The sequence below is a fragment of the Cervus canadensis genome, chromosome 15 (genome assembly GCF_019320065.1).
Source record: "Cervus canadensis isolate Bull #8, Minnesota chromosome 15, ASM1932006v1, whole genome shotgun sequence".
Taxonomy (NCBI): Eukaryota; Metazoa; Chordata; class Mammalia; order Artiodactyla; family Cervidae; genus Cervus; species Cervus canadensis.
In genome coordinates this window covers 39,677,450-39,697,127 of record NC_057400.1, presented here as the reverse complement: position 1 = coordinate 39,697,127, position 19,678 = coordinate 39,677,450, and the positions used below count along the sequence as shown (strand labels likewise).

The window sequence follows — 19,678 nt, the reverse complement described above, 5'->3', positions numbered from 1 at the left end:
AAAAGAGAAATATCATTCATACTGAAAAGAGCCTTTTTCTTATTTAATAAATTAATATTTTGGCAGATGTTTAATGTTCCAGGCATTTTTTTCCCAAATAACTTTTCCCTAAATAGATTTTCCATAAAGAAAGTATGAACACATATCAGTACAGAAATGAACTTGAAGGCTTTGCTTTCAGAAAAAACTAATATACATAGGGAAACTGAAGAGTACAAAAGAAACAGAAGTTATGATCACTGGTTTAAAGAAGCTTATTGTCTGAGAAAGATAAAACACTAAACAAAATGTTCTTCAGCTACAGTCAGGGTTTTGTTGATAAGGAATAAGGGGAGACTTCACAATAAAGTGGGCAACACAGAGCCACGGGCAAGACAGCAATGCTGTTAATTTTTTCAAATACTTCAGTTTAGTCGCTCAGCCATGTCCGACTCTTTACAACCCTGTGGACTGCAGCACACCAGGCCTCCCTGTCAATCACCAACTACCAGAGTTTACCCAAACATGTCCATTGAGTCAATGATGCCATCCAAACATCTCATCCTCTGTCATCCCCTTCTCCTCCCGACTTCGATCTTTCCCAGCATGAGGGTCTTTACATATGAGTCAGTTCTTAGCATTGGGTGGCCAAAGTATTGGGCTTTCAGCTTCAAATGAATATTCAGAACTGATTTCCTGTAAAATGGACTGGTTGGATCTCCTTGCAGTGTAAGGGACTCTCAAGAGTCTACTCCAACACCACAGTTCAAAAGCATCAATTCTTCGGTGCTCAGCTTTCTTTATAGTCCATATCACACCCATACAAGACTAATGGAAAAACCATAGTCTTGACTAGACGGACCTTTATTGGCAAAGTAATGTCTCTGCTTTTTAATATGCTGTCTAGATTGGTCATAGCTTTTCTTTCATGGATCAAGGATCTTTTAATTTCATGGCTCCAGTCACCATCTGCAATGATTTTGGAGCCCAAGAAAAATAAAGTCTGTCACTGTTTCCATTGCTTACCCATCTATTTGCCATGAAGTGATGGGATCGGATGCCATGATGTTAGTTTTCTGAATGTTAAGTTTTAAGCCAACTTTTTCACTCTCCTCTTTCACTTTGATCAAAGACTCTTAAGTTCTTCTTCGCTTTCTGCCGTAAGGGTTCTGCCATCTGCATGTCTGAGGTTATTGATATTTCTCCCAGCAATCTTGATTCCAGCTTGTGCTTCATTCAGCTCAGCATTTCTCATGATGTACTCCGCATATAAGTTAAATAAGCAGGGTGACAATATCCAGCCTTGACGTACTCCTTTCCCAATATGGAACCAGTCTGTTCCATGTCCAGTTCTAACTGTTCCTTCCTGACCTGCATACAGATTTCTCAAGAGGCAGGTCAGGTGGTCTGGTATTCCCATCTCTTGAAGAATTTTCCACAGCTTGTGGTGATCTACACAGTCAAAGGTTTTGGCTTAGTCCATGAAGCAGAAGTAGATGTTATTCTGGAACTGTCTTGCTTTTTCAGTGATCAAACGGATGTTGCCAATTTGATCTCTGGTTCCTCTGCCTTTTCTAAATTCAGCTTGAATATCTGGAAGTTCACAGTTCACATACTGTTGAAGCCTGTCTTAGAGAATTTTGAACATTACTTTGCTAGTGTGTGAGATCAGTGCAATTGTGCGGTAGTTTGAGCATTCTTTGAGATGTCCTTTCTTTGGGATGGGAATGTAAACTGACCTTTTCCAGTCCTGTGGCCACTGCTGAGTTTTCCAAATTTGCTGGCATATTGAGTGCACCACTTTCACAGCATCATCTTTTAGGATTTGAAATATAGCTCAGCTGGAATTCCATCACCTCCACTAGCTTTGTTCTTAGTGATGCTTCTTAAGGCCCACTTAACTTCGCATTCCAGGATGTCTGGCTCTAGGTGAGTGATCACACCATCGTGATTATCTGGGTCACGAAGATCTTTTTTGCATAGTTCTTCTGTGTATTCTTGCCACCTCTTCTTAATATCTTCTTGCTTCTCTTAGGGCCATACCATTTCTGTCCTTTATTGTGCCCATCTTTGCATGAAATGTCCCCTTGGTATCTCTAACTTTCTTGAAGAGATCTCTAGTCTTTCCCATTCTGTTGTTTTCCTCTATTTCTTTGTACTGATCACTGCGGAAGGCTTTCTTATCTCTCTTTGCTATTCTTTGGAGCTCTACATTCAAATTGGTATATCTTTCCTTTTCTCCTTCTCCTTTAGCTTCTCTTCTTTTCTCAGCTATTTGTAAGGCATCCTCAGACATCCATTTTGCCTTTTTGCATTTCTTTTTCTTGGGGGATGGTCTTGATCCCTGCCTCCTGTTCAGTGTCATGGACCTCTGTCCATCGTTCTTCAGGCACTCTGTCTATCAGATCTAATCCCTTGAATCTATTTGTCACTTCCACTGGATAATCATATGGGATTTGATTTAAGTCATACCTGAATGGTCTAGTGGTTTTCCCTACTTTCTTCAATTTAAGTCTGAATTTGGCAATAAGCAGTTCATGGTCTGAGCCACAGTCAGCTCCCAGTCTTGTTTTTGCTGACTGTATAGAGCTTCTCCATTTTGGCTGCAAAGAATATAATCAATCTGATTTCAGTTTTGACCTCTGGTGATGTCCACGTGTAGAGTCTTCTCTTGTGTTGTTGGAAGAGGGTGTTTGCTATGACCAGTGCGTTTTCTTGGCAAAACTCTATCACCCTTTGCCCTGCTTCATTCTGTACTCCAAGGCCAAATGTGCCTGTTACTCCAGGTATTTCTTGACTACCTACTTTGTCATTCCAGTCCCCTATAATGAAAAGGACATCTTTTGGCGGTGTTAGTTCTAGACGGTCTTATTGATCTTCATAGAACCATTCACCTTCAGCTTCTTTACCATTACTGATCGGGGCATAGACTTGGATTACTATGATATTGAATGATTTGCCTTGGAAACGAACAGAGATTCTGTCATTTTTGACACTGCATCCAAGTACTGCATTTTGGACTCCTTTGTTGAGGGCTGTGAGGGCTACTCCATTTCTTCTAAGGGATAGCTTCTAAGTAGCTAGATACCCACAGTAATAGATATAATGGTCATCTAAGTTAAATTTCACCCATTCCAGTCCATTTTAGTTCACTGCTTCCTAAAATGTTGATTTTCACTCTTGCCATCTCCTGTTTGACCACTTCCAATTTACCTTGATTCATGGACCTGATACTCCAGGTTCCTGTGCAATATTGCTCTTCACAGCATCAGACTTTGCTTCCATCACCAGTCACATCCACAACTGGGTGTTGTTTTTGCTTTATCTCCATCTCTTTATTCTTTCTGGAGTTAGTTCTCCACTGATCTCCAGTAGCATATTGGGCACCTACCAACCTGGGGAGTTCATCTTTCAGTGTCTTTTTTTTTTTTTGCCTTTTCATGCTGTTCATGGGGTTCTCAAGGCAAGAATGCTAAAGTGGTTTGCCATTCCCTTCTCCAATAGACCATGTTTTGTCAGAACTCTCCACCGTGACCCATCTTTCTTGGGTGGCCCTACTCAACATGGCTCATAGTTTGATTGAGTTAGACAAGGCTGTGGTCCATGTGATCAGATTGGTTAGTTTTCTGAGATTGTGGTTTTCAGTCTGTCTGACCTCTGATGGTGAAGGATAAGAGGCTTAAGGAAGCTTCCTGATGGGAGAGACTGACTGAGAGGGAAACTGGGTCTTGTTCTGATGGGCAGGGCCATGCTGAGTAAATCTTTAATCCAATTTTCTGTTGATGGGCGGGGCTATGTTCCCCCTGTTATTTACCTTGGGCCAGACCATGGCAAAGGTAATGAAGATAATGGTGACCTCCTTCAAAAGGTCCCATGCACCCACTGCTACACCCAGTGCCTCCAGCCCTGCAGCAGGCCACCTCCGACCCACTTAGTTTTCAAATAAGAACAAAAGATTGCGAGTCAACAACCAGGATTCTAATCAATTCTGCTGTTAACTGTCACACCTAGTAAGTACAACATAGCTGTGGACATATATGGACACTGAGAACATGAGAGATCAGTACCAAAAAACTAAAAGTCTGGAGATTTATGTCACTAATCAACCAGGTAGGATTTTTGATGGCTAGGCAAGGGCCTATACTAGGAAGCCAACTGTATAAATCCAAGTGTAGAAAGGAGATATTTGACAGTCCTAAGTCTTTGAGGGTAACATACTATGAGTAACTGGAAAGCATAGTCAGCACTGTGGAAACAATTGTATCAAACCATGTCTTTCTCAACTGATTTTAATTGGTGACACTCATCTCCACGCATAGGTAACTGTTCTTACTCTTTAACATCTTTCAAGTGCTGTTCAGTATATGATATTAATAAACTTTGTTATTAAGATTAAGAATCCCTATGCTGTAAAGTTTATGGTATATAAAGCTCTGACACCATAAAGTAGGCACAAATAGACATAATGCTAAACTATGAATTAGTTGTATGGAAATCCAACAAAATTCTTATTTTTCTCATGAAAATAACTTTAATATTATTCTTAAACTAAGAAAAAAAGTAATACTTTAACTTTCTTTTGTTGAATAAGTTTTGGCTACTCAGTGAATTAAATCATACACTTCAGATTCCTAACAATCCATTTCTTATTTTCTAAAATCCAGGAATCAAAAGACATTATATGTAGTCCAATATATGCAACTCCCTTAGAAAGCATTTACTTTAGAAATGTCAAGGGCAAAAATGTAAATGACAATGTCACTATATTGTCTGGTAAGCTTGGGCACCAGCATATTCTGTTTCTTTTTTGACACTAAGCTGAATAAAACATAAGTGTAAAATTGTACCTGGATAAAAACAGGAAAACAGATCAAACCCCTTTAAATCTTGGCTAAAAGTTGATTTTATTATTAATAAGGTACCTTAAAAACTGAATGCAGATTCCTTTACAGACTCATTTATTAGTCTTTCTCTTCTACTTCCAAGTGTCACAAATGTCACTTTTATATTTTTCAATTTATGTGATGCTTACTGCCTTGGTGCCTAACAGCATAATAGAAAAATGAAAACCTGAACTAATCAAAAGCTTCCCATTGTGGTGAACATAAAAATGGTTTCATGGCTTCCTTCTTAGTGGTTTATGGTATGAAAATGGAGCTAGTACAACTCTTGTTTCTGTTGACTGCATTGAAATCTCAGCAAAAATAAATCCTTATTTTCCTCAGAATTAATTTGTGAAATTATTTTTACCTGGAAATTACTGAGAAGGGTTAGTATAGATTTTTTTTTTTTTTTATTAGTTGGAGGCTAATTACTTCACAACATTTCAGTGGGTTTTGTCATACATTGATAAGAATCAGCCATAGATTTACACGTATTCCCCATCCCGATCCCCCCTCCCACCTCCCTCTCCACCCAATTCCTCTGGGTCTTCCCAGTGCACCAGGCCCGAGCACTTGTCTCATGCATGCCTCCTGGGCTGGTGATCTGTTTCACCATAGAAAATATACATGTGTTCTTTCGAGAACATTACAGCATACTAACACATATATATGTAATTTAGAAAGATGGTAACGATAACCCTATATGCAAAAAAATAGATTTTTTTTATACGTGGACTATATTCATTAATTTTTTTTCTGACTCAATTCTGCTTTGCCATAATCTTAAGCTGTGCTTTAATGACTGAATATTGGGTTCAGTCATTTATCAAGTTTAATAACATCTTTGTAACATCAACTAAAAAAGTACATGTGGTAGTTAAGAGCACACGTTTTAGAGTAAGAGAATTGGGTTCAAATCATAGTTTGGTTCCTTGTTGCCTCCATACCTTAAGAAATTATTCAGGTGGGCTTGAATTCTCTCAGTTGTAAAGTAAATACAATAAAATCCACTGTATTAGATAATACTGTTGTGAAGATTAAAAAACATAATATAATCGAAATGTCTGGAACTAAGCACAGTGATTGAAATGTGGGATGTAACCATCATCCATTATGGCAGCAGAAGTGGTATTTATATTTTTTGTACCTCTTGAGTGAGATATTCTTAGAATCCTTGCTCCAAGTTTAGGTATCATGGCATAAAATATAACTCAAGAACTTTTGATTACTTTTGGTTGCAGAATTGCCCACAGTGGTTCAAGCTAAATTCCTAATTTGAGATTCTTTTTAAGAAAAAAAGGCACATTTAAAACATTTTCTCAAACTTTACACTAGAAGAGTTATTTCTTTAAAAAGAAATAAGAAATAAGTGAATTATTTTAGGATTATTTTTAAAGGGTGCCTTTCTAATATCTGAACCTATTAATTTGGACTATAAATAAGGTAAAATAGTGTTGTTTTTTAAGAGAAAATCAACTCATCACAAACAATAATATATTTGTTTTGATTGACATACAAAGGATAATGAAAACCAGACAATGATGGTATCTACACACTGCACAGGATTATTCCTATAATACATTAGCGTTATGCTGGTAGATGTGTTTCCATCAGCTGGCTTACAGTGGGAAATCTCAAATGTACCATTATCACACTCTAAAACAGTAGTTCCATGATTTCAAATAATAGTCACTGTTCAAATATTAAATTGTCCTTTAATTGCCATAATTTTCTGAACAGTTTGTCTGTTTAAATCAATATCTAGATAAGGTCTACACATTGGGATTTTTTGGTACTTTTTTTTCCTTTACTTCTTGAAATTTATTTGTTGAATAAATTGTTGAAGTTTGTAGAATTTCCTAGACTGGATTTGCTGTGTAGTTAAACATATACTTCTCACCCTTTTTTTCCTGTGAAGTTATAGTCATTAAGTGTAATATATATTTGATTTCCCTTTGTGAGAGGGCAAGACTAATTTATAGATGATGAATTGAATCTCCATCAGGAGACTTATGTCTGTCTAGTGTCTTTCTTTTTGGTGGTTGGCAACCATTCAAGTTCAATACTTTGATTAATTCATCAAGTATTGCAAAATTCTGACATGTTAACTCTTAGATTCCCTCTTGGATGTATTAACTGTATTGTTTCTATAAAGAGAGCTTTCATCTGTTGTTTGGATAGCTTAATGTTTGGTTTAACTGATAGTCCATGAGAAAAATCCATAGAGGTATCATCACACAACTAATATTTTTAAATATCTGCCAACATTATGGTCATTATAGTTCAGAAATGGTGATTTTTAAATATGTATCTATTTATATGTTCATACATATATATATATATAAATCCCTGTATTTAAAGTTGAATTTATTATGAATATAAAAAATGTGCCAAGTCCATGAATAATTCTAAACATAAATTTGTTTTAAAAAGTAAAATCCCTAAATGTTGTAATAGCTCTATAAACTTCAAAATATCTGCGAATTTTCCTAGAATTATTTCTGACATGTTGACCACTTGTGTTTATTTTGCTTATAATATATTATTTCTGTAAAATGTTAATTAAAAGGGAATGCAGTGGTGTCTTTTGAAAGAAGAGGATGTCATTCCCCGTATCAGGGCAATGGAAGGTCGTAGAGGAAGACCACCAAATCCAGATAGACAGCGAGCAAGAGAGGAATCCAGGATGAGACGTCGGAAAGGTCGGCCTCCAAATGTTGGCAGCACTGAATTTCTAGATAACACAGATGCCAAATTGCTAAGAAAACTGCAAGCTCAGGGTAAGAAACATAATGTATTTGACATTGTAATAATCACATTAAAAAGTATAAATATTTCTTATGTTTTTGACTTATGAATGATTGACACTGCTCACAGTTTCTGAAAAGGAGATATTTGTGTTAGAATAAAACTAGGAAATTAAGAAGTCCCACTGGTAACTGGAGTTCTTTGATTAGGTAAGCTCCTTTGAAGAGCCATACTCATAAACACAGCATACTGTGTGTTTAGAATTACAAAGGTGGATGATAAGCTTTTAAGTGCTGTGTGCTTAGTCACCCAGTCATATCTGACTCTTTGCGACCCCACAGACTGTAGGCTCCTCTGTCCATGGGGATTCTCCAGGCAAGAATACTGGAGTGGGTAGCCTACCGTTCTCCAGGTGATCTTCCTGATCTAGGGATTGCACTCCGATCTCCTACATTGCTGGCAGATTCTTTACCAGCTGAGCTACCAGGAAGCCCAAGCTTTTAAGGCTTGCACTGAAAAGGAATCTACCAGTACTTGGCACATGCCTTAAGGTTGTGCCAACCTTCTGGAAATTCTCATTTTAACAGCCCCCAATTCCTTGAGGTGGTACAAGGGAATAACTCCAAGATATGTGGATCTGTGGAGTAAATTTTCAGTCAGAGAACTCCAATTACTGGTTAACCCCAGTCTTTGGGTTCTTCTATAGTGTGCACATATTACATATATTTTCAAAATGCCCAAGTAGTAGTTTTAATTCAAAAAATATTTATTTTAAGACCACCAGAAGGTATCACTATCAAGCACAAAGTATTCATAATAACCTCAGATGTACTTATGAGTCAAAATTGTACATAAATTATTAACATTAAGTTCCAAGGCTAAAAAAACAAACAAACAAACAAAAAAAAAAAGTTCCAAGGCTATGTCTGACATAGAAAAAGCTGACTAAAAGAAAATAGTCCTGCTTTGAGTTTAAGTTACTAGTTACAACTGGGAAGCCTCTTCTTGTGAGGACTATCTGAATGTACATCAGCATACATGTTGGTGCCTTATATTAACAAGCCTATATATACACATGTGTAAATGTAAAATACGGAGAAGGCAATGGCAGCCCACTCCAGTACTCTGGCCTGGAAAATCCCACAGACAGAGGAGCCTGGTAGACTGCAGTTCATGGGGTCGCTAAGAGTCGGACACAACTGAGCGACTTCACTTTCACTTTTCACTTTCATGCACTGGAGAAGGAAATGGCAACCCACTCCAGTGTTCTTGCCTGGAGAACCCCAGGGACGGGGGAGCCTGGTGGGCTGCTGTCTATGGGGTCACACAGAGTCGGACACTACTTAGCAGCAGTAGCAGCAATGTAAAATAAAGGTTCGGTAATAAGAACTGACTTAAAAGACATACAGGATTTTACTTCTTATGGGTTTTCTCTGAGGGAAAAGCATGACATTTGTTTATTGTAAACAGCAGCATAATATTGACTTCTTTGTAGCTCTTTTGTTTTTATTACAAAATAAATGTCTATGACAAAAACTCATAGAACAGAATGGCTTCTGTAAAAAATATTAATGAGTGGAATCATTATTAACAATTATTTCATTAGTCTATTCAGTAATATGTACATACACTCCTACACACACACGTCTTCAAATATTCATATATGTACATATGCATATAAAATAAGTTGTTTTACATATATTGGGCTTCCCTGGTGGTGTGGCAATAAAGAATCCACCTGTACTGCAGGAGATGCAGGTTCAATTCCAGGGAAGATCCCCTGGAGAAGGAAATGGCAACCCACTCCAGTATTCTTGCCTCAGAAATCCCATGGACAGAGGAGCCTGGTGGGCTACAGTCCATGGCGTCACAGAGTCAGACATGACTTAGCGACTAAACAACAACAATTACATATATATCCTTTTTGATGTCTAAGATAAATGGCTTATAGTGTATATACTATTCATCTTGTCTTTTTTCCAGTTAATTTATCTTGAACATCTTTCTGTATCAACACTTAAAAATCAACCATATTCTTTTAATGGCTGAATAGTAAGTGATACTATGTATGATTCTACCATACTTCATTTAAGTAGTCGTCTTCTGATGACTGTTGTAGCTCTTTCTTGATATTTGTATCACAAACAATGCTGCAGTAAGTACACATTACACGTATCTTCACATCCTTCTAAAGGTGTGCCTATGTATGGTATAAAATTCTAGAGATAGAATCTCTGAATCAAAACATATGTTCATTTTCACTTTGGGTAAATAGACAAATATTATCTCCAAAAAGATTGCACTAATTCATACTTCCGCCAATGGCATGTAGGTTAACTGCCTGGTATTTAACTTAATGTTGTATAAGTTTTTATCTGCCATAGTATGTTCATTAAATATTTTTCACGTTACTCTGCTTGGTTCCTTTTAAGACTTATCACCCCTGAAAAATTGCTGCTGCTGCTGCTAAGTCACTTCAGTCGTGTCTGACTCTGTGCGACCCCACAGATGGCAGCCCACCAGGCTAAGTTAATATGTTAACTAATAGAGCCATACTTGATGAGTTTTTAAAATTAGTATTGTCAGTAAACCACTGTCTTTTCTGAAGAACATGTAACACTGGGGAATGTGCATTGCTTTTTGTGTGTAAAATAAGAAAGCTTGAAATTAACTGATATCCAAAGTATGGGCTCTTCATATATGTTTTGCATATCTTATACAAGTAGCATTAATACTTAGTATCCAAAATGGCAACTTTATATTTGTAAAATGAACTAAATTTTTTCTAATTGGAAGTTAATTATTCAACTTTTACTCAGATGTTTTTTCACCGTCAAGATTTCTGATTGGTTTGTATTCTATTACATAGTTTTTCCCTTGTATTATGTTGCATTTTGCAAATTCTTTTACATTTGACCTTATTGTGTACATATGTTCTTTCTTGCATGCATATAAATGTTAAATATTTAGCAGTAAATAAATAATTATTAATATATACAAGTAAGTGTAGTATAATATGCATGCTTTTTCCTTGGGAAGAAAGGAAAATAGCAATGAATCCCTATCCCCCTTTTATTTCTAAAAGGTTTCTACATCAACAATTTGAGGGGGTTACCTGAAGGGATTCTGTATGATTCTGTTTCATACAAGGATTCAACTAGGCTAAACAACTGGACTTAATTTGGAGAAAGATTCAAAACAGAAAAAAAAAAAAAAACAATGTGCAAACTTTGTACTTTTAAGCATTGTGAAATGAGAGGTCTAATTTCTCAGAGAATACATATAGGAATTTGACAAAATCTGAATTTAAAAAAAAACTTTCAACCTGTCTAATAAACCTGCTTCTTAACTGGTCGATACCATTCATATCTCAAATTTTCTAAGATATCTAGTAACATCTGTCCATTTCATACATTATGGAATCTGAGATGCCCTAGTCTATACAAAGTCCTGTTATTTCAGATGTTCCACTAAGAAAGCAAAATGCTGCCAATTTTTAGACACATTGTGATTTTAGACATGTTTAAAAATGCATCTTAAAATCAAAGAAATGTGGTATATGTAGAATAGCCCTAATTCAAAGTGAAAATAAACTTTACTTCAAAATAAATTTTTTCTTTGAAATTTACAAATTCTTCATCCATGAAAAATATTTTTCAAATTAATATTTCAAGTGTTCATTATAATCAATAATATATTCAACAACCATAAACCAAATAAATGAGAAGATATTGGAAGCTGTTTATTCCACAGAGCCTGAGTGAATTTTATAGGTCTCTGACTCATTCTCCTTCCTCCATAGTGTCCCTAATTAACTTATTTTTTTTCTTTTTTTTTAATATTCTTTTTTTCATATTTTCTCTAACTGTTTGTAATATAAAAGTTAAGCTGCATACATTTTAAATGATTAATCCAAATTGTATCTTCCTTGCTAAAATGAAAAAATATCAGTTGAGCTTTCTAGTGTTTTTTAAAATTACTGTGAACTTGTTTGGAGTTTGAAATTGACTGATACATTCATATACAAAAATACACCTATATAGGTGCTAAAAATTTCCTTATTATAAGCCAAACTGCTATTAGAGAGCATCAGTTTAGCTGAGAACAAAGCATCATACTTATGCCACATTTTCTAGAAAATATATATTTTTTAACTACTTGGCTTCCATGGAGGCTCAGATGGTAAAGAGTCCATCTGCAATGCAGGAGACCCAGGTTTGATCCCTGGATTGGGAAGATCCCATGGAGAAGGAAATGGCAACCCACTCCAGTATTCTTGCCTGGAAAATCCCATGGACGGAGAAGTCTGGCAGGCTACAGTCCGTGGGCACAGAGTAGGACACAACTGAGTAGCTAACACGCTTTGCAACACACCTTTACATTTTATGGCAGATTTTGGTCTTTATAGCAGAGTTTAGTGAAAACTTTCAATTCTTAAATGTTAAAAAAAAAATGTTTATCTGGATCTGTCATAGATGAAAGCAGTGTCCTTCATATGTATTATTATCAGAGTTTGCTAATTCTGTAGCCCAGTTTATACATACATATTGATTTCCAAGAGTATTTCATGAACAGGAGACTCCTTTTTATGTTGCTCAGAAATTCTTGATGATGCTCAAAACTGCTTAATATTAAAACTTATTAAAAGGTTGGAGGCATATTCTGAGAATCATGGGGTCGCAAAGAGTTGGACACGACTGAGCGACTGAACTGAACTGAACTGATGTGCTAGCATCAGCTTCTATCCTTCAAGTCTCCTGGATAAAATCAAACCTTATATCTTGCCTCCTTTTTTAAGTGTTAATGATAGAAAATCAGCCATAGTAAGCAACTTCATCTTAGCTGTTACAAGGACATAGAGTTATGTTTCTTTCGAAAATCTCAAGATAACTCAAATTGCTTTAAAGGTTTCAGAAGTAGTAACATACTTCTAAACTTTAGAAGTAGTAACATGAACTATGAAGTCAGAAAGTCCAGGGTAGGTATCTTAAGTCTGCTGTGTAACTTTTGTGACCCTTAGTGACCCTGGGCATAATGTTGACTGTCTCATAGGGTTGTTATGAAGATTAAACAAAATCATGTAAATTTAATACAACAGTTCAGTAAATGATAGAAATTATTAGTAGAGCTCAAGTAATTTAGATGTTACCTGATCATATTCACTATTGGTGAATATAATATATAAATTTCTTAAAATTAATCATCTGCTACAAGGTTGAAAACAATGTCTAATGTAGAGGGGTATTTTCTAAAATGATTTTATGAAGGATATTATGATCCACCACTTTTATAATTAGAAATATTCTGATCAAGTTTGCCAGCAGAAGAAAGCATGACATTACATACCTTCTGTATCAGTTACCTCTTGCAACAGTAATGCTGCAAAAGAACCATCAACAAAACCTCAGTGGAAAATACAACCCTAAGCATTAATTGTTTGTGCAGATAGAATCAGCTAGTGTTAAGTTAGGCAGTTAGGCATCTCTGCTGATCCTGACTGGACTTGTTTACATTTGTGGAATCAACTAGCTCCCAATCTCTAGCAGCCTAATCCAGATATGTCCTCACAATAAAGGGCAAGGCATAGGAGTAATGGTATAAAGAGTTCAAGTACACTTTCAGACTTATGCTTGCATCACATTGCTAACATTTTATTGGCCCAAGCAGATCACATGACTGAACTCAAAATCAAGGGCCAAGAAAAAATGTTCCTCACACGTCTTGGTGAGTGGAACCACAAAGCCACATTGCAAATGGCACAGATAGAGGAAGAGATGAAGAATTGGGACCATTAATTATGTAACTCTATCCCAGTTTCATACATTTGTCCTTAAAAAGTATGAGAACTAGGTTGTTCTGAGAAATCAACATTCTCTCTTTTTTAGGAGATTTAGTCTTTTTCCTTCACTAGTGAAAGTATCAATAGATTCAGAAACTTATGCCATTTATATAGCTAGTTGAAATGCTTAGTTTGGGAGACTTTAGTCTATATTGGATTCTTTTTCTTTTTCTATGTATTACTGTTAAGATTGAAGCTAAATCACTTTTTTACATATTAGCAGCTACTTTCCTACTCAGTGATGATTACACGAAATGTGAAAAAAATGTTTGTATATTAGCCTCTGTGATGAGGATTAAGAGAAGCATCATTCTTATTCTATATATAGGGTCATATTGATGAAAAATTGGCAATTTCTAGGGGAAACGAATGTAACATTTCCTGCCATTTTCCTACTGAGTGTCTAATGTTACGTTTGACAGTATTCTTAAAAATCATGTCCTTCATGATGATACCAGTTTCACAGTTATTGTTTTTAGGAGAGCACTTATGTTGTTATTAATTTGCTGTTATTAAGTTGTTAATAACATTCCTTAAAATTTTGTGTTTTTCAGAAATAGCCAGGCAAGCAGCACAAATAAAGCTTTTGAGAAAACTGCAAAAGCAGGAACAGGCTCGGGTTGCCAAAGAAGCTAAAAAACAACAAGGTTCGTGATTTAAATGGTAGCATCAACTTGGAGAGTGAGTATTGGGTAACTCACAAGAGGCATCTCTTCTTTTTTCTTTTTCTGATGCTATCTGTGCTTTGATTTTTCATCATAGCAATAATTGCTGCTGAGGAGAAGCGAAAGCAAAAAGAACAGATAAAGATTATGAAACAACAGGTATGTTTATTGACTGGAACTGATTTTCAAAACACAGGCATTGTCTTGCAGTCTATATGTATATTTCTGTATCTGTATTGGACTTTCCAGGTGGTTCACTGGTAAAGAATTCACCTGCCACAAAGAAATTGGATTTATGATCTCTGCCTCCAATACTTGTGGTACATCTCAAGTGATTTTCTTAAATCGATACATGAGAGACAAGTTGATACATGAGAGACCTTAGTTGATTTTCCTATCAATGATTTGGATATGTCAGAATTCCTAATTAATTCAAATGCAGGTCCTTGCTGCTATAATTTGATTGCTGTTTCCAGCCACTGTGGAGGAATGGGAGGAGCACACTATACTGCTTTCGCAAAAAATAAAGATGATGGAAAATGGTACTACTTTGATGACAGTAGTGTCTCAGCTGCATCTGAAGACCAGATTGTGTCCAAAGCAGCATATGTCCTCTTCTACCAGAGACAAGACACTTTCAGTGGAACTGGCTTTTCCCCCCTTGACCGAGAAACTAAAGGTGCTTCAGCTGCCACAGGCATCCCATTAGAAAGTGATGGAGATAGCAATGATAATGACAATGATATAGAAAATGAGAACTGTATGCACACTAACTAATGAAAGTCCTAGAAGCCATAAAAGAGAAACTTTCCTGCTGGTGGTGTCTATTGAAATGATGAAGTTACCCACCACATTAAACAAAAGTCTGAGATGGGGAGTTTCTGATCACTGAATATAAATCCTGTATCAGATTTTAACTTGTGCAGTACTTGAAGTGAAACACAATGAAAACTTTAACAGAAATTGTCTCTTAATACATTTACAGTCTTGTATTTACAAGCTAAATATATGTGAAGTGAAGTGAAGTCGCTCAGTCGTGTCCTACTCTTTGTGACCCCATGGATTGTAGCCTACCAGGCTCCTCCGTCCGTGGGATTCTCCAGGCAAGAATACTGGAGTGGGTTGCCATTTCCTTCTCCAGGGGATCTTCCCAACCCAGGGATCATACCCAGGTCACCCGCATTGGAGGCAGACACTTTAACCTCTGAGCCACCATAGGAAATCACAGATAAATCCCTTTAAAGTTTGAAAAAAAAAAAAGAGTTCACCTGCCAATGCAGGAGACACAAGTTTGATCCCTGAGTTGGGAAGATCCCCTGGAGAAGAACATGGCATTATTTCCATTATTATTGCTTGGAAAATCCCATGGACAGAGGAGCCTGGTGGGCTACATCTATGGGGTCACAAATAAGTCAGACATAATTTAACGACTAAACAACAACAAATATGTACATTATTTTCATTTTGATTTCTGAAATGACTATATTTCACAGTAATATTATATATCTGTATTAGAAAGTTCTCTTTCTTGAATTAAAATTCACTTCATTTTAAAAACTAAGTCTTCTACTTCCAAGTTTTTAGGAATTGATTCAGTGCAGTTCAGTCGCTCAGTCGTGTCCGACTCTTTGCGACCCCATGAATCGCAGCACGCCAGGCCTCCCTGTCCATCACCAAATCCTGGAGTTTACTCAAACTCATGTCCATTGAGTCGGTGATGCCATCCAGCCATCTCATCCTCTGTCGTCCCCTTCTTCTCCTGCCCCCAATCCCTCCCAGCTTCAGGATCTTTTCCAGTGAGTCAACTGTTCACATCAGGTGGCCATAGTATTGGAGCTTCAGCTTCCCCATCAGTCCTTCCAATGAACACCCAGGACTGATCTCCTTTAGGATGGACTGGTTGGATCTCCTTGCAGTCCAAGGGACTCTCAAGAGTCTTCTCCAACACCACAGTTCAAAAGCATTAATTTTTTGGTGCTCAGCTTTCTTCACAGTCCAACTCTCACATCCATACATGACCACTGAAAAACCATAGCCTTGACTAGATGGACCTTTGTTGGCAAAGTAATGTCTCTGCTTTTTAATATGCTGTCTAGGTTGGTCATAACTTTCCTTCCAAGGAGTAAGCATCTTTTAATTTCATGGCTGCAGTCAACATCTGCAGTGATTTTGGAGCCCCCCAAAATAAAGTCTGACACTGCTTCCACTGTTTCCCTGTCTATTTCCCTTGAAGTGATGGAACCAGATGCCATGATCTTAGTTTTCTGAATGTTGAGCTTTAAGCTAACTTTTTCACTCTCCTCTTTCACTTTCATCAAGAGGCTTTTTAGTTCCTCTTCACTTTCTGCCATAAGGCTGGTGTCATCTGCATATCTGAGGTTATTGATCTTTCTCCCGTCAATCTTGATTCCAGCTTGTGCTTCTTCCTGACCAGTGTTTCTCATGATGTACTCTGCATTTAAGTTAAATAAGCAGGGTGACAATATACAGCCTTGACGTACTCCTTTTCCTATTTGGAACCAGTCTGTTGTTCCATGTCCAGTTCAAACTGTTGCTTCCTGACCTGCATATAGGTTTCTCAAGAGGTGGGTCACCAAACAAGAAATTTTCTAGATAATTTGAATATCTTGATAGACTTTGAATATAAGTTGACACCATGAATAACTTTGAAACCTTTTAAATTAATATACCAGTAAATGAGGGCTTCCCTAGTAGCTCAGTGGTAAAGAATCTTCCTGCTAGTGCAGGAGATGCAGGAGATACAGTTCAATCCCTTGGTCGGGAAGATCCCCTGGAGAAGGAAATGGCAACCCACTCCAGTATTCCTGCCTGGATAATCCCATGGACAGAGAAGACTGGTGGGCTACTGTCTATGGCTTCCAAAGAATTGGATATGACTAGCAACTGAGCATGCATGCACATCAGTAAATGTAGGATATTACTTAAGTATTCAAATTTTAATAAGAAAAGCTTATTGTCCTAAAGCATGTAAAAATACTAGTAAAAATTTAACTTCAAATTATATAGAATAAGGTTTGCTTCTCTTGCTCGTGATTGCTTTACAGTCAATGAAAAATTACTGCAGTCATCCCTCGGTATCCACAAGGGATAGGTTCCAGGACTCCCATGGATACCAGAGTCCATAGATGCAAGTCCCGTAAAACAGTTGTGTAGGATTTGCGTATAACCTATGCACATCCTTCTGTATACTTTAAATCATCTCCTGATGACTTGTAATACTTATAATGTGACGGCTACATAATAGTTGCCAGCTTGAGGCAAATTCAAGTTTTACTTTTGAGAACTTCCTGGAAACTTTTTTTTCTGAGTATCTTTGATCCATGGTTAGTAGAATCCATGGATGTAGTTATGTAGAGCCACCTACAATGCAGCAAAATGAAAAAAGCATCATTTCAGCAGCATTCTATTGCATATCAATAATACCTTTCCTGTGTGTAGCTTTCAAAATTAAATATAGGTAAATGAAGTAACTTTAACATTTTTATAGGTAAAGTGACATGATATTCAACTTTATTTAACATAGGAATATGTAAAGTACTTTCCCATCACCATATATTCACTATAATTATGAAAGTAGAAAGGAATTGGGGATAAGTGCTATTCTTTTTAAAACCCATGAAATGAAGTCAATTTTGTTATTATATAAATAGCTGAAAAATAAAATGGCTTGGGTTGGATTTGATATGGCTCTCTCTAAGGGTCTTTCCAGTATTGATTAAAGCAGTATGATTAGAAAGAGTTGGTACAGAAATGAGTTTGAGAATTTAGTTTGTAGTCAGGCAGCCTAGTGTTGAATTATGGACTCTGCTACTGAAGAAATTTGTAACCTTAGATAAATTGCTTAACCTCTAAGTCTCTATTTCCTCCACTGTAACAGAAAACAACTGCATCCTCTGAAGATTAAATGAGGTAATGAATGTAAAATTCCAAAGACAGTGCCTGGCACTGACAAAGCAAATGCTCACTTTTTAAAAGATGATAAAGATAAACTCATTTACTGTAATGCAAAGTACTCAGGAGTAAACTTGAATTCCTTACTTAGTTTCCTAATTGTCACTACTAAGGCTGACTTCTAAATATATATATATCTACCATATATAAATAAATGCATTTGTTAATATTTACTGTTTGTTACAATAGGTAAAAATAAGCTTATATCTCATTTAAAAGTGAAATACAGCTGTTTCTATTACACTTTTTTCATCAGTCGGGTCAGTTCAGTCGCTCAGTTGTGTCCACCTCTTTGCAACCCCATGAACTGCGCCACGCCAGGCTTCTGTGTCCATCACCAACTCCCAGAGCATGCTCAAACTCAAGTCCATCGATACAGTGATGCCATCCAACCATCTCATCCTCTATTGTCCCCTTCTCCTCCCGCCTTCAATATTTCCCAATATCATGGTCTTTTCACATGAGTCAGTTCTTCACATCAGGTGGCCAAAGTATTGGAGCTTCAGCTTCAGCATCAGTCCTTCCAGTGAATATTCAGGGTTGATTTCCTTTAGGATTGACTGGTTTGATCTCCTGCAGTCCAAGGGACTCTCAAGAGTCTTCTCCAACACCACAGTTCAAAAGCATCGATTCTTCTTCGGCACTCAGCTTTCTTTATAGTCCAACTCTCATATCCATACATGACTACTGGGAAAACCATGACTTTTGACTAGATGGACCTTTGTCAGCAAAGTAATGGTTCTGCTTTTTAATATGCTGTCTAGATTGGTCATAACTTTTCTTCCAAGGACCGAGAATCTTTTAATTTCATGGCTACAGTCACCATCGACAGTGATTTCGGAGCCCAAGAAGACAAAGTCTGTCACTGTTTCCATTGTTTCCCCATCTATTTGCCATGAAGTGATGGGACCGGAAGCCATGATCATAGTTTTTTGAATGTTGAATTTTGAGACATCTTTTTCACTCTCTCTCACTTTCATCAAGAGGCTCCTCAGTTTCTATTCACTTTCTGCCATAACAGTGGTGTCATCTACATGTCTGAGGTTATTGATATTTCTCCCAGCAATCTTGATTCCTGCTTGTGCTTCATCCAGCCCAGTATTTCGCATGATATATTCTGTAAATATGTTAAATAAGCAGGGTGACAACATACAGCCTTGACATACTCCTTTCCCAGTGTGGAACCAGCCTGTTCTTCCATGTCCAGTTCTAACTGTGCCTTCCTGGCCTGCATACAGGTTTCTCAAGAGGCAGGTCAGGTGTTTGGTATTCCCGTCTCTTGGAAGAATTTTCCAAAGTTTGTTGTGATCCACACTGTCAAAGGCTTTGGCATTGTCAATAAAGCAGAAGTAGATGTTCTTCTGAAACTCTTGCTTCTTCTATTATCCAAAAGATGTTGGCATTTGATCTCTGGTTCCTCTGCCTTTGCTAAATCCACCTGAACATCTGGAAGTTCTCGGTTCATGTACTGTTGAAGCCTGGCTTGGAGAATTTTGGGCGCTACTTTGCCAGAGTGTGAGATGAGTGCAATTGTGTGGTAGTTTGAACATTCTTTGGCATTGCCTTTCTTTGGGAATGGAATGAAAACTGAC

General features: G+C 37.0%; 1 protein-coding gene across 16 annotated transcripts in view; it reads left to right on the top strand.

The window, feature by feature from the left end:
* Positions 1-19,678, top strand: part of BAZ2B (bromodomain adjacent to zinc finger domain 2B) — a 399,660-nt gene that overhangs the window by 295,137 nt on the left and 84,845 nt on the right. For all 16 annotated transcript variants that reach the window (XM_043488288.1, XM_043488300.1, XM_043488299.1 and 13 more), the window contains 3 exons: positions 7,432-7,642; positions 14,004-14,096; positions 14,212-14,273. In XM_043488288.1, the coding sequence (XP_043344223.1) occupies positions 7,432-7,642; positions 14,004-14,096; positions 14,212-14,273 (366 nt within the window). The remainder of the gene's footprint in view (positions 1-7,431; positions 7,643-14,003; positions 14,097-14,211; positions 14,274-19,678) is intronic.